At 38.5% G+C, this 17,979-nt stretch overlaps 1 protein-coding gene across 1 annotated transcript in view; it reads right to left on the bottom strand.

The window, feature by feature from the left end:
• The window catches only part of tbcd (tubulin folding cofactor D), a 250,865-nt gene that overhangs the window by 55,815 nt on the left and 177,071 nt on the right, over positions 1-17,979 (bottom strand). Inside the window, exons 23-28 of the mRNA XM_073025892.1 lie at positions 12,587-12,618; positions 11,064-11,126; positions 9,880-9,956; positions 9,651-9,738; positions 7,913-8,031; positions 1,484-1,575 (exon numbers count right to left, since the gene is read on the bottom strand). Coding sequence (XP_072881993.1) covers positions 1,484-1,575; positions 7,913-8,031; positions 9,651-9,738; positions 9,880-9,956; positions 11,064-11,126; positions 12,587-12,618 — 471 coding nt within the window. The remainder of the gene's footprint in view (positions 1-1,483; positions 1,576-7,912; positions 8,032-9,650; positions 9,739-9,879; positions 9,957-11,063; positions 11,127-12,586; positions 12,619-17,979) is intronic.

The raw sequence follows: 17,979 nt of genomic DNA, 5'->3' as shown, positions 1-17,979 counted from the left end.
TGGATTTTCAGAAGGCTTTTGACAAGGTGTCACACATGAGGCTGCTTAACAAGCTATGAACCGACTATATTACAGGAAAGATTCTAGCATAGATAAAGCTGTGACTGATTCACAGGAGGCAAAGAGTGGGAATAAAGGGAGCCTTTTCCGGTTGGTTACAGATGACTAGTGGTATTCCACAGGGTTCCATGTTGGGCCCGCTTCTTTTTGCATTAAATGTCAATGACTTGGAAGATGAAAATGATGGTTTTGTTGCAAAGTTTGCAGACAATATGAAGATAGGTGGAGGGGCATGTAGCTTTGAATAAGTAAGAAGGCTACAGAAGGACTGAGACAGATTATGAGATTTGGCAAAAGAAGTGGCAGCTGGAATGCAGTGTTGGGAAGTGGAAGGGTTGACTATTTTCTAAATGGAAAGAAAATACAGAAATCTGAGCCGCAAAGGAACTTGGGAGTCCTTGTGCAAGATTCTCTAAAGGTTAACATACAAGTTGAGTCTGTGGTGAGGAAGGCAAATGCGATGTTAGCATTAATTTACAGAGGGCTAGGATATAAAAGCAAGGATGCTGAGACTTTATAAAGCACTGATGAGGCCTCACTTTGAGTATTGTGTGCATTTTTGGGCCCTCTATCTTAGAAATGATGTGCTGAAACTGAAGAAAGTTCAAAGGAGGTTCACAAAAATATTTCCAGAATTGAATGGCTTGTCATATGAAGAGCGTTTGATGGCTCTGCGCCTGTATTCTCTGGGTGACCTCATTAAAACCTATCAAATGGTGAAAAGCCTTGATGGATTGGATGTGGAGAGAATGTTTCCTACTATGGGAGAATCTAAGAGCAGAGGACACAGCCTCAGAGTAGAGGGTGTCCTTTTAGAATGAGATGAGGAGGAATTTCTTTAGCCAGAGAGTGGTGAATCTGTGGAATTCTTTGCCACAGGCAGTTGTGGAGGCTGTCTTTATGCATACTTAAGGCAGAGATTGATGGATTCTTAGTTGGTCCGGGCATGGATATGGGGTGAAGGCAGGAGATTGGGGCTGAAAGGAAAATTGGATCAGCCATGATGGAATGATGAACCAAGTGGCCTAATTCTGCTCCTGTATCTTATGGTCTCATGGTCATGTGAATACAGCAAGCAAGAAAACTGCAGAAAGCATATTTCATTAAGCCACCAATTAACATAACAAAATGTTACTCTGCTTTAAAAATTAAAATTATTTTCTGATCATTGTTATCCAAATGGTTTGATATTTTAATATATATTTTTCGCCCATATTCTAAAATCACTTAGCATTAAAGACATTATTTATTCCACCTTTTTTAAGTGTTTGAACCAAAGTCTTAGATTCTCTTGAGTTCTATGATTTATATAACAATAAGACATAAGCACAGAATCAAATATCTTAAAGAATTTGCCATAGCTGTCAGTGAAAATAATTTGGAATTTAATACACTGGAATGAAGAAATTAAAATAATCCATACTGAGCAATGGCTTTCAATGCATCCCTTCTTGCCTCTGCAAAGTTGGTATCTTTCACTGTCATCCAGGTGACTCTTTGTAGTCCTTCCAATACCTGCAACAAACAAAACGAAAATGGGCTATAGGAAACATCCAAAAATGAGAAATACTACACGTCATAATTTTTAAAGTCTAGAAATTTTATGCCACCTTACACTGCAGGTCAATGAACATCTTGGTTGATGACAATACACCATATTTGGTGACTAGATTGGGGTTGGATGGGTGAGAGTCACTGAAAGAATGAAGCACGTGGAGGGGGTGAGTGTGGAGAAGGACAGTGTGTCTGTCTGGGGGGTAGGTTATAAAGGTAATATAGATAGTAATTGGAATTTTTTAAGTTCACCACCAGTGTACCAATTGGAAGCTAGTCACATGTTCTATTATAATCACAGAGCAAGATCTTGATTCACTGGTAAGTAAGCCCAAGGTAAATGGAAACCATTCTCAGTCACATGGGTATTAATGCTCACAAACTGCTAGATATCTGTGAAAGTGTAGTCCCAGTCCCTGACTCCGACAATTACCAGTACCTTAGTTATGATAGTTGGTGTACAACAGTGATTCTGTGTTTAAAGAAGCACATTAGCAATTTCCACTCAATATGAAATTCAGGACCTGAAATATCAAGAGCCTCAAGGACAAGCCCAGTAGTAACAGACCTATAAAGTCTTGCCCTGACATTGCTAGAGAACTCACATGCTCTGACTTTGACATTGCTAGATGATGCACATTGAGACATGATGCACAGGAGATTGCCACTTTAAAGAACAATAAAGTACATTTTCTGGAAAGGGAAAACCAAAAGAGGAAAACCATCTGCACAGAGTGAGCTTCACAAAACATGAGCTAACCTGGCTTCTCAGTAACTTATGTGCTGTAATCAGTGAATGCCTTATGATCCTGTGACTCATATGTCAGTTCAGGAGTGTTCAGGGCTGTCACTATTCGATTTGATTTGATTTTGATTCAACTTTATTGTCATTGTGCCGAGTACAGATACAAGGCCAATGAAATGCAGTTAGCATCTAACTAGAAATGCAAAGAATAGCATTATTTACAAAATAACTGCAAATAAAAAGTAAGTGCTACAGCACACAAATATAAAAGTACTGAGACAGTACAATATGGGTGCAATACTGCTTAGCGCTATGATGTGAGGTTCAGCAGGGTCACAGCCTCAGGGAAGAAGCTCTTCCTGTGCCTGCTGGTGTAGGAGCGGAGGCTCCTGTAGCGCCTACCGGATGGGAGGAGAGTAAAAAGTCCATGGTTAGGGTGAGATGCATCCATGATAATGTTTTTCGCCCTGCCCAGGCAGCGTTTATGGTAGCTGTTCTCAGTGGTGGGCAATTGGGTGCTAATAATCCGCTGGGCAGATTTCACCATACGTTGGACTGCTTTGCGGTCCAATACGGGACAATTGCCATACTACACTGAGATGTAGTTGGTGAGTATACTCTCAATGGTACAGTGGTAAAAGTCCATCAGTATCCTGGGACAGAGGTGAGCTTACTTGATGCTCCGCACGAAATAAAGGTGTTGTTGCGCCTGTTTGATCAGGATAGAGGAGTTCAGGGACCAGTTGAGATCCTCAGAAATGTGGACACCAAGGAATTTGAACTTGAGTGTGGCTCCTAGCACGCCTGAAGACCATAATGATCTCCTTGGTCTTCTGGGTGTTAAGGGCCAGGTTATTGGGACAGTCCTTGAGGCTCTTGGTGTTTTAGGTCTTGAAATTCATATTGTTGGAAATAACATATGACAATCATATTTCTGCTTTGAAAATAATTGTGTTTGCAGCCAAAAAGATGACAAACTGACCCTTCCAGATGATTAAACCCTGATGAAAAGGCCACAACCCCCTGCCAAAGTATAATCTAAGGAGCAAGTAGGGAAGTCTAACTGCAAAGGGTCTTTCTCTTACTAAATTTGTTTGGTGCAGAGCCTCATCATAAAGAACACTTGTTTCTCTATTCCTAGCACAGTCACCACTAGATTATATTATTTGATTGAGAAACCACAAAGATGTCTGAATCACCTGTGCCATGACAAACAAAATGCCTGCTGCTCTAACCATGACCAAGCCTCCATAAATCTGACTCCAAAACATCTGCATTGCCACAAAACAATCAATTTCAAAGCTTGGAAGCACCTACAAAGTTAGTCTTTTGCACGCAGTGCATCACTAACAACCTTACAACTCCATCCTAAAGGAAGTGTATGTTTCCTGAGCTTACAGGCTAACCTGCAGTCCACCATAACTGGCACGCATGAAGCGACTTTAACAATAACCACCAGTACCAGTTTGATGACAATAAACAAATCAAGGAGCTAATTGACCACAGCTTTACTGGCATCCAAAGGCAGAGACTGGACTAAAAAAAAACAAGCACATAAAGAACAGAGTTAACAACTATTAAATACACCAGTTTTTCAGCACTGTTAGGGAAATTTACAAGCCAGAAATTTAAAGACCCCTTGCAACTGAAAGCCAGGAGCGGAGGAACTCATTACTGAGAGGCAGTCAATGCCCAAAGGAAGATATATAGAGTTAACTTCCTTGGATTGAAGTTTTTATTGACAGTGCTATGGGCTAAACATGTAAGTATTAAAACCACACAGATAAGTAGATCATTCACAAAGGAGTGCCCATTTTGACAGAAAACAAACCACTTAAGAGATAGCAACAATAACGGAGCTGTGCAGATAATATTTTTCTTGTGTTGTCTCCCTTTATCCTTTGCATTTCTCAGCTGCCAAATTGATTTTTAAATACATTTGTTTCTTTGTAATTGAATAGCTAATAACTTTAATATCATTGGTATTTTTTTGTGGAGTGTAACATGTCAAATTTAAAAAGGCAGGACCAGTCACTACTTTCTGCGGGACATTTATTTGTGGACAATAACACCGCAGATTTAAAAAGTGAGCAGGGCTGGTTGGAAATTTCTGCAGAGCTAGATTATTTGGGTTATTAGGCATCCTGGAAAAGGCCAATGAAAAGTAGTTAGGTTTAAGTAGCCATTGTTGGAGTGGGCCAGGATTAGAGTGGGGAGCTGAGGCTTTGGCTCAAGAGGCTTCAGCGAAAAGAAGTGGACTCTGAGGAAAGTTTTTGGTAAAATTCTTTCTTTCTTATTGCACAGTTAGAGCATTGGGAATGACAGTCAGGATAGTAGAGTGTTCCTCTTGCGGAATGTGAGAAAACAGGGAGACCTCCAGTATTCTGGATGACTATACCTGCAAGAAGAACATCCAGCTGCAGCTTCTTGAAGACCATGTTAGGGAACTGGAGCTGGAGCTGGATGAACTCCGGATCATATGGGAGATGGACGGGTTGACTGTTAGGAGATATAGGGAAGTAGTTCGTAAGGTGCAGGACACAGGTGTAATTGGTTAACCATCAGGCTACCCCTGTAACTGCTACCCTCCATTACAAGTATAACATTATGAAGCAACAGACACGAAATGTTGGAGGAACTCAACCCAAAACAGCCCCGGCCCTAAACGTCAACTGCACTTTTTTCCCACAGATGCTGCCTAGCATACTGAGTACATCCAGCATTTTGTGTGTGTTGCTTGGATTTCCAGCATCTGCAGATTTTCTTTTGTTTGTGATTTGATAACATTTTGGATACTATTGGGGTGATTGACCTGCTAGACGAAAGCCACAGCAGTCTGGTTTCTGACACCGAGTCTGGCTCTGTGACTCAGAAGGGAAGGAATCAAGAAGAGGTGAGCAGTAGTAATATGGGGTTCATTGTTAGAACACACAGGAAGTCCTGTGAATAAGAACAAGATTCCTGGATGGTATGTTGCCTCCCAAGTGCCAGGATGAAGGACAATAGGATTGGCAAGAAGGGTGAGGATGTTCTGCAAAGTGAGTTCAGGGAGTTATGTGCTATGTAAAACGAAAAGGATCTCCAGGGTGGTGATCACAGGACTGGTACCAGTGCCATGTGCTAGCAAGGCAAGAAATATGAAGATAATATAGTTTCAAACATTGCTTAGGAGATGCTGCAGGAGCAAAGGCTTCAGAACTTTGGATCACTGGGCTCTCTTCTAGTGAAGGTGAGGCCTGTACAAACAGAAAGGTTTGCACCTGAACTGGAAGGGTACTAATGTCCTTGCAGGAAGATTTACTAGTGATGCTCCAGCATTTAAATGGGAGTTGCAGAAGGATGGGAACCAAAATTCCAGCGCAGCTAGTGGAATATTTATGGAGAAAGTAAATTTTAAGTCTGTGTACCAAGTCAGGAATCAAGAAGTTCAGCATGGTGTGACTAATGTTCTGAGTCGTGTCTCTTTCAATGCAAGGAGGATTGTAGGTAAGGAAGACAAGTTTAGAGCATAGGGCATGTGGAATAATGACATTGTAGCCATTAGTAAGATGGTTGCAGGAGGGGCAGGACTGGCAGCTCAATGCCCCAGGGTTCCATTGCTTTAGGCATTATTGAGGGGTAGGTATTAAAGGAGGAGGGGTGACATTAAACGTGTGGTGGAATATGTCACAGCAGTTCTCAAACAAGACAGACCAGAGGGCTCATCTACTACTGAGGCTATATGGATGGAACGGAGGAATAAGAAAAGGACATTAGTGGGACCTCCCAATAGTTAGCAGGAATTTGAGAAGCAAATTTGTAGCAAGATAGCAGACAGCTGCAAGAAAAATAAGGTTGTGATGGTAAGTGATTTCAACTTTCCACATTATTGACTGGACTCCCATATTGGAAAAGACTAGGTGGGATAAAATTTGTCAAATATGATCAGGAAAGTTTCCTTAATATATAGAGGTCTTAACCAGAGACAGCACAATACTGGATCTCCTATTACAGAAGAACGGGTAACAGAAATATGTGTAGGGTAATATTTTGGATCTAGTGATCATAATTCCCTTAGTTGCAAGATAATTATGGAGAAGGATTGGGCTGGTCCTTGGTTTGGAGAAGGGTAAATGCAGTCATTCATAAAGGGCTCTAGGTTCTGAAGGGAAACTCAAAAGAGCACAAATGTTCTCACTAATGTAGATATTGCATTGGGGTCGTCTACTGTATCCTGTGAAGAAAAACATTTTTAACGGAACCCTACCTCCAATTCGTCTCTCCACCCTTCCACTTTCTGCAGGGGTTGTTCCCTTTGTGATTCATTTGTCCAATTGTCCCTTCTCACCAATGTCTGCAAGCGGAGAAAGAGCTACTCCTGCCCATTCACCTCCTCCCTCACCTCCTTTCAGGGCTCCAAACAGTCCTTACAGGTGAGGCAAAACTTCAGTTGTGAATCTGTGCGGGTTGTCTACTGTATCCAGTGCTCCCGATGCAGCCTTCTGCGCAATGGTGAGAGACGACATAGATTGGGGGACTGCTTTGTCGAGCACTTCAGCTCCATTTGCAAAAAGTAGGATTGGAACTATTTTAATTCCAAATCCCCATTCCCATTCAGACATGTCCTCTTCTACTGTCATGATGAGGTCGCGCTCAGGTTGGAGGAGAATCGCAAGATATTCTATCTAGGCAGCCTCCAAAACTGATGGCATGAACATTGATTTCTCCAGCTTCTAGTAATTCGCCTCCTCCCCGAACACTATGTACATTTCACGCAATGGCTTGCTAATTGAGATTTACAGAATAAAAACAATTTCCAACCACATTTTCTAGACAATATATTTATAATAAGCAAAAGCTACAGAAGATTTCACACGTACTCAAATTCTAAAACAGTAGAATATACATCACCAGATCACCAATCTGGGTTGATAAATTACCTTCCTGTTCTAAATCATCTGAAGTGCTCTAATTGAATGGAGAAATGCTACTGTATGCATAGCTGCACTAGTATTCTGACCATGCACATTGCTCTCTAACAGCAAGACTCTGGAAAATATGAACCACTTTCCATAACTTGAGAGCCACCCCTTAGAGAAGGAAGATACTTATGCGAAATTCACCATTGCCTTCAATGCACCAGCATAGCGTTTGGTTGACTCTGAGCGTTCTGAGCAAGACCTCAGAAATGGTTCAAAATCTATAAACTACCAGATAGTCGTGATCCCTACTTTCCTATTTGCTTTTGACAGCTGGGATGATTACAGAAAGTATCTCAAGACACTGCAAAGATACCACCAAAGCTGTCTCTGCAACATCCTGCAAATTTACTGAAAGGCTAAGTGAATCAACATTTAATTACATTCAGCCCAGATGTGTTAGGCCAAATCAGACTCCTGAGAAACACACAGTATCTGGAGCTCTTTCAAGAGGAATAACATTTTCAAAGACTCAGAATCAGGTTTATTACCACCAGCACGTGTTGTGAAATTTGTTAACTTCCTTGAATAAATTCCAACAGTTTCATTAACTCTTGAGAATATCTAGATGATAACCAGTTGTTTTGAAACTCACCTGGTGGAGTTTACCATTTAGCATAAATTTTGGAAGTGCACCCAATGCCAAAGAAAACCCACAACGAGTCATTTCTTCAGTTTGCTGTAGCTCAGAAACATATTTGTCCACTAGTTTATCTAAAGACAATGTAAAAAATGAGAAAAATAAATAATCAAGTTAGAAACATGATGCCATATTTAAAGAGTCTGAGTGACCTTACTGACAACAGTTACTGGTCACATACTAACCAAAGTAAGCATTTTGTCCCTTATGAGAAATGGCAGAATATGAACTTGTGTCAATATGAAACAGAAGGGAGATTAGATTAATAAATTGTAACAGTAATTTCCCAGAATTTACTTGTCATAAGAATATACTCTACATGATTAGCTGCTAATAATCCCAATAATTTTTAAATGGGTAACTTTTGTATCTATATAACCCAAAGCCACATACAAGGTAATAAAAATACTGCCTGTGCATATTCTTAATGTGTGTGTATGTACATACACAAATATCTCATGCTTAAAGAATGTAGATTTTTTATGTCTGTATTCTTTTCTGATGGAAGTCAGGCCCATGAAAAAACTATCTGATATTTTATTTTATTGTTCACCCTATTTGTTTCCCATTGCATTTCAACATAGCATATTTTTCTGCCTTATTTTATCAACAGAAATTAGATCCTTGTTGATTCAGTTAGCCGAAGAGGAAAACATGCAGAAAATCAAGCACCACCAAAAGTTGAAGGACTATATTGGCAACAGTTCTTATTTTTACTGTTTCACCCGCCTTGAGTCACAAGTCCTATCATTGTGCAGTCAAATATTCCAGCATTTTGCAAACTAGATGTCTGATCATGCTGCTCCTGACTATAAAGAAACTCATTACCCTAAACTACATGATTAATCTGGATTAATCGCCTTTCCCTCACCTCCTCTATTCCCCTCTCCCAACTTCCATTTCCATCCATAATCCCCCACTTTCATTTTCCCCTAATATCCAAGGCTGCTATTCTATCCACAGTGAACCACTCTGCATAATACATCCTACAAATGAGGCTGGAGCTATGAATGCAGACAACAGCTGCCATCTGTGAAAGCACATATTAGCTTTTTATACTTTAAATACGGACAGAATTAGTCTTGAAAGGCATTTCTTTAAATAAAAATGCCTGTACCTTAGCTTTCTAACTTGAACTGATTTGGCATTAGGTCAAGCTAAAATATGGGTGAAAAGAAGCTTATATGGTAACATTACTTGTTTCTCTACTCTTATGTTATACTCCTAAATTCAACAGATATGTACTTAACATTTTAAAAATGAACATTGCTTATAATTGCAATGTGGCCTATGGAACTATGAAAGCCATATAAATGAAAACAACAGCTCCAAGCTTTTTTTTTGGAGCAGCTCACTACCCCCACAAACTGACCACCTATCTACTTAAACCCTCTCTTACTTTGAATGTTTGTTCCAGTTGTCAAACACCAAAAAATGTTTGCTCACGTTTTCTAGCCTCTAGCTCACTTTTGATTTCTGCTTTTTGACAAGACACACAGAGAAATCCAAGATTTGTTGAATTAATTTAGCAGAGAAATTTGAATCCATGGAAAAAGCAGCAGAAATATATGCAAACTGATAATTCCTAATCTGAAGATGGTTCTGTTTAAATGTATGAACCCTACAGAAGATTTAAAAAAATGAGTAAAGTCCATTTATGAATTGAAGGGGGCAAAACAAGTAAATTACTTACTTTGTATTTCAGGATCTGCAGTTCCCTCTGATGTTTGATAATATTCATTGCACAAAGCAGTCAGTGCTGAGATTATGGCTTCCTGAAACTGAACATACTAGGATTACTTTTATTTTTATGACAAGTATATTTAAGCAATTTAATCTGTACAAGGAAGGAGCACCTAAATTTTATTAGTTAACAATAGTTATCAATAATTATTAATACAATCCATAAAACATTGAGTTACCTTGGCTTTCTGTTTTGAGGTACTTGTAAAGTGGTGAAAGCTCTTCAGACTGTCATCAATAAGCCACTGCCATTCATCTAACCAAAGGGAAAGTTGCTTTTGTAAATTGTAAATGAAGTACTTTATATTTGCCACCCTAATAAAACCATGTTATTCACCTTAAAAGGTTCAAGAATTAAAAATATTATTAAATTCTACAGCAAAATCAAAAAAGAAACAGAATGCAAATCAGCCATTTAATTTCTATTTCTGTTTCAACGTTTGCTTTGCCTGCTATATTTATTTTAAAATAATGAATCAAAAATAGTTTTATATTAGTACTAGTACATAAAGTAGTCATTCAAGTTTACTCATCAAATATGTTTTCCTCATTTTGCTAATTCTAACCAAGTAAGGATAAACATGACCATTTATTTCTCCACTATTTACAAATTATATTACAAATTAAAGAATATATAGCATTACTGAAACAATGCAGCTGATTCCCCACCACTTCCTCACACAACATAATGTCATTTCAATCTTAGATATTCAATTACAGAATTCACAAATCACTACCCAAATTTTTGATAAAATATGCTCATAGAATGTGTGAGAAAAGTATTAAATTAATCAACACAATTTTTGTTTCAACTTGCATTTCTTGACACATGTGGAGATGACAGAAGTTCACGCTACAGAAACTGATGATACGGCTTATTTTCTATTAATAACATCCTCCTACAGCTTGTTGGTCAACTGCGTTGGATTTTTGTCCCATACAAATCAAACGTCTCTAAACTATTGCTCCTCTTTCTCTTCTTCCACAGAAATTAATTCAAACAAGGGGTTACAAAGATAACCTCACAAATTTTCATCATCAGATGAAGAGAGTATGGTTCACGAAAATCAATTCCTTGAAATCTTCCTATTTCTCCAAAATTAGATCTTCCAATTAAACATTACTGCTAATTCTGCACCAACAAGATATTAAACTTAGACATCAAAATCTGCAACATCAAGAATTATACTACATTATTCTTAGTTTCTGCAGCATGTTCAAAATCTTCATTTTTTTGAACATTTGAAAATGGCATATTTTATATTTAAAATTAAATTTATCACATTATATTCACTAGTTAACTTATCTTTAATGGTATCTGGTAATAGAATACACATCAAACTTTAAATCGCAACCAGTTTACCAATTATGGGATCATTCTTCAAAGGCATTTTTGACAGTGACATTTTTTCAATCAAACAGCAAACTGTAAAAAAGAACAAAAGATATTCTGCTATTTAAAGTTTTAATAATTGACTATATACTTAATCAAAATTCATCAATAAATGACATATTTCATGATATTTTCACTTTTCCAAAAAATACGATATTCTGCTTTTACTTAAAAATGGTGTCTTGATTATTCTCAGCTTTCAGGTATATGATAATTTATCTAATTGCATTTTCAAAATTACGATTGCATCTGCTACTCCAAAGCTTTCAAGCAATGCCTACTGGGTCACTGCTCATTTTGAATCTGGTTTGTTAGCTAATTATGTGAGAATCTGTTTCTCTTATTCTGACTCTGGAAACTGCTTCTCTTTACTATCTGCAAACAATCATGGTTTAATAACCACCTTAGCCTTATCTGCACGTCTGAGATTTCTCTAATCTCTCAACATAATTTAAGCCCTTCACCCTTACATGAGGTGAGCAAATCTCTTCTGCACACTCTCAAAAGGTTCTTAATACCCAGAACTGAGCACAGTACTCTAGATATAATCCAATTAATAGTTCATACAAGTTCAGATTTCACATTTCCTTCATCTGTTACAAATCCCAAGATCTAACATTTATTTTAACCATCTTCTTAACTTGTCACATGCAGTCAAAGATTTACATGAGTATACTAGGTCTCTGTTTCTGTATCCCTTGAAAACTACAGGATTAAGTTTTCACTCACCAGCAACAATATATTTAAATAGCTTGCAAAAATTAAGGCTCATCTACAAACAATAGACTGAAAAGTAGATGCAGATATTTTCAAATGAACAAACTTAAATGAACAAAATAGTTCAAATCCCTCAGTAAAATCAATTTCCAAAGATATTTATCAATTTGTTTCTAACATAGTTTAAGCATAAACAAGAAATATGTAATTGTATTCTCTTCACATTTTAACATTGTTGACTTAATATGCTAAAAAAACTGTTCCTAAACAAAAAAAAATCTTCATTCATAGTTACTTTGTCTACAACTACCAAATGCAACAAATATAAAAACTACCAATGGTCTATTTCCTAATCATCAAAGCAAGGGAAATGTCATTAACAATTCCATTGATTGGCAACTGCTAACAAATGTTTAACTTGTGTTCCTTTAGGGCCAGTAGATTCTGAGCCACAGCTATTTACTCAAAAATGTGCACAAGAGAACTGAATTTCAAAGGTGAAGTGTGTGTGAACACCCCCTCACCCCTAGTGACCATGTTCCCACCCCCAATATGAGGGAGTCAAGCATCAAGGTATACCATGTCCTCAGCAGCAAAAGAGTCTGAGGCTCCACCACTAGGGACTGATGACAAGTTATTTCTCAAAAAACTATTTACACAAGATAATTATCAGAATAAATTAATAGCTTTTATTATAATACAAAATATTAAATAGTAAACATGAGGATATCTGACATTAAAGGGTCTAAGGGTATGAAATAGTATCTTCAACTTACCTGCTGGTCTCATAAAAGCTCCACCGAATCCTCTATAGAAAAGGAATAATAAATGGAATAAATGTTTATAATTTGAAACCTTGGTTAAAGAAAGCAACTTAATATTAGTTTACACTCTTAATGTTCTTTAGGTACACCAGAAATTTAAATTATTAATTTAATTATATATATATCACATTAATAATCTCTAGAAAATTATTAACTTTTATCTGCAAGTTGAACTCAATTCCAGTGAGGCAGAATAAATATGTACAGAAGGTATGTGCATCCCTCTGTGATCTGGTTAGAGAAGTATTTCTCAATTATTATTTAATGAACTCATTACATTTTTCATTGATCAAGTTATCTGTTGTATGCAGCCTCATAATAATGTCAAATATGAAATAAATTTAACTTCATAAACAGCTTTGAAACAAAATGATTTCAAACAATATAGCAAACTTCCACATTATGGAACATAAAGCCACATCATCTGTACATGCATCAAACACATGTTTACTTTATTTTTAATCAGATTAACTTTCCACCAGTCTTGCTTCACCTATCACCTTCTAGCTCATCTTCCTTGCCCTCCCCCAACCTTTTCATTCTTGCATCTTCCCCTTTTCTTTCCAGTCCTGAAGAAGGGGCTAGGCACAAAATGTGCATTTTGTTTGTGTTGCTCTGGATTTCCAGCATCTACAGAATCCCTTGTGTTTTTCTTTTACTTTCTTTTTCTCACTTGAATTTTATGAGAACAAATTTTATACCATATCTCAAATATTTGGGAAGTGATTTATTAATTCTATAAGATTCTGTAACCTAAATAACCATAACATATTAGTCACCCGTAAACTGAAAGATGATCCAAGATGGCGGCGCGACACAGCTTGCAGCGGCCACTCTGGAGCCGATTATCTGTTATTTGAGAAGTGGGGTGCCGTGCGCAATCATAATCGATTGAAAACAGACGTGGAAGCACGGAGAAACATCGGGAAATTCCAGGAAGACCTTCTTCGCTGCTGCTGCTGCTGCTGTGAGGTCCAGTACTCTGCTGGGAAGAACAGGCCTCCAGTTCTCGGGGTCGCGTTGCCGATGGTCGTCATCTTAATATGCTCGGCAGAGGATGGTGCTCGGAGAAGCTGTGCCGGAGGGGATGGTCGACGGACTCAGGTCACTTTCGGTGTGTGCTGTGCCTGCAAGGCTGGTTTCGACAGAGCTTCCATCGTGTGCTGCGTCTGTGAGGCTGAGTCGGGCAGCGCGTTGTAAGTCCATAGCGGGGGTATTCCCTTCTGCTGTTGGCGTGGGATGGCGAGTCTGTCGGAACCCTGGGGACTTGTGGAAACTGGTGATTTCTTTTGAACCTAGAGTCCTTTAACATCTTGGACTATTTTTACTGTGCCCATTGTCTGTTTTTTATCAATTATGCTATTGTTTGCACTGTTGTAACTATATGTTGTAATTATGTGGTCTTGTGCAGATCTTGTAGCTTTAGTTCTTGGTCTTGTTTTGATTTGGAGCTCCTTTCCAGGGAACGCGCTAGACGGTAGCGTGATATTAATACGCAGCAGTCCCTCCGGACTCTAGGTTGGGGATTGCCAAATGTTACGTGGATTTTCTGGTGTAGTCTGTTTTGTCATATGCTTTTGTGATATCATTCTGGGGGAACATTGTCTCATTTTTTAACTGCATTGCATTTGTGGTTTCTAAACGACAATAAACTGAATCTGAATCTGAAAATAAATGCTTCTGGTTACTGTTGGTGGAAATAGATACATTCTACACAATGGCTTTGGTACATAAGCATGCAAATCATGGAAAATATCAGAAATAATGCCACTTTAGGAAACGTATTTCAACTATCAGAATTATATAAGTAATCTCTAGTTTATATCTGAAAGCTCCAGACTGAATGGCCCAGGGTATTGGTATATGAAGATGGACTTAATCTAAAAGTTTTGGAAAAAATTCACCTGTTCAATAACATTTAATTATTCTTGAATGTCATTACAACTAATGACAGTCCGGAAGAAGATGGTGCCAGCGAACAAGGGCAACAACCCCAAATGGTTCACAAAATGACTTAGAAACTGTTGTTGGACCCCGTGAACGACATTTTGCCAATGAGTTTTCAGGTCGATTGAGCGATTTGGTGCTTTACCAAGGGAGTTTGGTGAGGTTTTGAGCTAAGTGTGTGGCCTGGAGATGGGAGTGAGCCCATGATTGACACCATTTCTTGCTGACCTCACCAATTAAAGCATCGAGGAAGATTGAAATAATTTGGATGAAAGCAGAAGTGGGCAGGTGTTCAGCACTGACTACCTGTGAGTAACCAGTCCTTCTTTGCTACCAGGAGAAGGTGTCTGCATGTGACCAGGATCCCTCTCTCCCTCTCACTCGCTGTTCCCTGAAGAAGGTACCTACGTATAACCAGACTCTCTCTCCCTCTCACTCGATGCTGCTGGAGTCATGCGTGTTAGGCAAGGTTTAATCAATGCAGTTTGTGTATTTGTGTTCACATTATCATGCATTTCTGGTTTTCCGGTTGCTCGTTCTTTATTGCCATTTTGTGCAATATTGATTGGGGCAGACTGGCTCTACGACCATGCAAATAATAAAGACCACAGCGCTGGGTTGGGGTGAACTGAGCTGGACTGGATATGTCTGGACTCCTTCGATGACTTTACGGTTTGGTGTTCTATATTCTGTGTTTATTACTCATTTATTTTGCCATTTGCACGGTGTTCCTTTTTTGCACACTGGGGATTTGATGCTTTTCTTTGAATGGGTTCCACGGTTTTCATTGTTTCATGGCTGTCTGTAGGAAGACAAATCTCTGGTTTGTATACTTTGATAATAAATGTACCTTGACTCTGAGCACTTAATTATTTTTATTAAAAATATGATTTTGGACACAGGTCTACAATTAGCCATACCTCTAACCACCGTGCTAAAGCACAGTTACAATAGTAACAATCTACTCAATTTGGAAAATTAATCTGGTGTAAACTGTCCCCCCCCCAAAGAAAACAGAAGTCACCTATTTGGCAACATATGACCAAATCAGTCTACTTCTACACAATCAACAAGGCAAGAGAGATGTTATTAACAATGCTTATGATTGCTCATCCAGTAAACTGCTTACACATAATCAGCTAATTTGGGTTCCTCGACTACCACCAAGTTCTACGGCAATGACAACCTTAAATCAAAAACTGCTTCAGTCTGTGCACATTTCTTTATTAATGATGCCCTGTTCATTAAGTCCTTTGCCTTTGCTGATATTTGCAACTCATCAAAAGGTGGAATTCTTTGATTGACTTGTTCTCTGATCTTGGCAATTTACTTTAAAGTATTTTGTCACCATACAAGGAACTATCATCAGTGTGCTGTTAATTGTGGAGTGACCTCTGAATGCTTGGCCTTTATGTACTTTTCAATTAGCTGACTGGACGTCATTAAAAGGCCAGGCATTTGGATGCAACAGCGCACTGATGTTGTCTCCTTGTATGGTGACGAAACGTTTGCAAGTAAACTGCCAAGATCAGAGAACAACTCAAAGAATTCCACTTTTTAATGAGTTGCAAATATCAACAAAGGCACTCCCAATGGAGTTCTTGCCTGCAAAAAGACATGGAAAATATTCAGGCTTGTCGTAAATAACATTCACATCACGTAAGAACCAGGCAATAGCCAACTCTGACAAGAAAATCCAATTATCAAAGTTTAGTGAAAGTATCACTGAAGACAAGTGTGGAGAATGAAGGACAGCGCCTTCAAATACTTCTTCAAGTGGAAATGTATTACGTGGCTTTCTTTCTTCATGGCTAGCTCGCAGGTCAAGTACCCCTATCAAGGCGTGGATTTGTCATAACTATAGAGGATTCAGTAGTTCACCATCACTTTCTCTATGTGAATTGAGGATTAATGTAAAATATTAAACTTTCCAGCAACAACTGCATTCTGTACGTGAATAAAATTCGGGCTACAGTCCAATGAACTCCATAGACACCTACTATTCACAACATACAGTTATAAAATGAAGCATAATTGAACAGTATACGAACATAGAGATAGTTAAGCATGTAAAGTTACTTACTAATCCGCTTGAAAGAGTGAATTAAAAACTCACTATGGTCAGGGATTGTCTATGATCCTTCATGTACTACACTAAAAGCAAACAGCCCAATGTTGCAAATATTTCCAGCTTTGGTGTGAATATACCCAGAATGATAAAACTGACCTTGACAGCCACCGGTAATGGGGACCTTATCACCTGTATTATGCTATGTCACCTATTTACACTCTTCACTTGGAAAGCCCAGCAGAGCTTGTTCTTCCTACACCAGCTTAGGAAATTTAACACCTCAGGGCGTATCCTGATGAATTTTCACTCAGCCATCAATGAGAGTCCAGTAACCACTGTTTGGTTTCCCACCACCTCCTCCCTCTCCATCCAGGTTGCAGCAAGTGCTCCACTCAGCAGAGAAGATCACTGACTGTCAGCTACTGATATTAAAAGATTTGTTCATTGCCAGAGCAAAGAAAACTGTTGGAAAAATGACTGCTGACTCCACTCATCCTAGCAGTCACCTATTCACCAAACTGCCACCAGGGAGACGCTACAAGTCCATCACCACCAGGACTACATATCATCTCCAAAGCTACTTTCCTGTAGCTAGCCAGTTCTCAGTTCTCAAAAAAACTCAATGAGATGTAGTATCATAACGGGCCCTGTACAATATCCATTAAATGGTCTTGTCTTTCCTGCTCTCTCTGTTCTATTGATAATTATTCAGTCTATTCACACGTTTGCATTTATTTAAGTTTAGTTATTGACACTTGTGTTAATCGTTGACAGCTCGTGGCTGCTTGCACTATTGTCTTGAAAATTGTTGGTTGCTATTATGTTGTTTGTTACAGTATTGTCCTGCTTGGCACTGAACCAATCAATTCCACTATGTTTCACATACACGCAATGACATGATTCTGATTCTGACTTCATTGAAAAACAACCTTACTATTGAACAGGTATCTCACAACTTGATGAAGTTCAGGTAGAAAGCTGATCCTGAATACATCAGGTGAAATGAGGTCTTGTACAAGAACCATTCTTTGCCTCCTCCTCTTTCTTCTTTTAACAGAATACCCCTTTACTCATTTTCCCATTTGTGATATATTCCAAGGGAAATGCCGACCAACGCATCACATCCGGAAGCACTGAGCTTGTGCAGAAATCCTTAGGTCAATCAAAAGTCATTTTGCACCTGGCATAGTGATTCCTACTGATTGATATTGACAACCAGAAATTAATAAACTCTTAAAGCACACAAAAATAACATGTAATTTATTTACAAGGAACCAATTATTGCTTTTAAAAACATTTTGGGAAGTCTTTTTTCATAGAATGCACA

This window comes from Hemitrygon akajei, chromosome 22 (assembly GCF_048418815.1).
Source record: "Hemitrygon akajei chromosome 22, sHemAka1.3, whole genome shotgun sequence".
In the NCBI taxonomy this organism is placed as follows: domain Eukaryota; kingdom Metazoa; phylum Chordata; class Chondrichthyes; order Myliobatiformes; family Dasyatidae; genus Hemitrygon; species Hemitrygon akajei.
The sequence above is the reverse complement of the archived record's forward strand: the minus strand, read 5'-3'. Positions and strand labels throughout refer to the sequence as shown.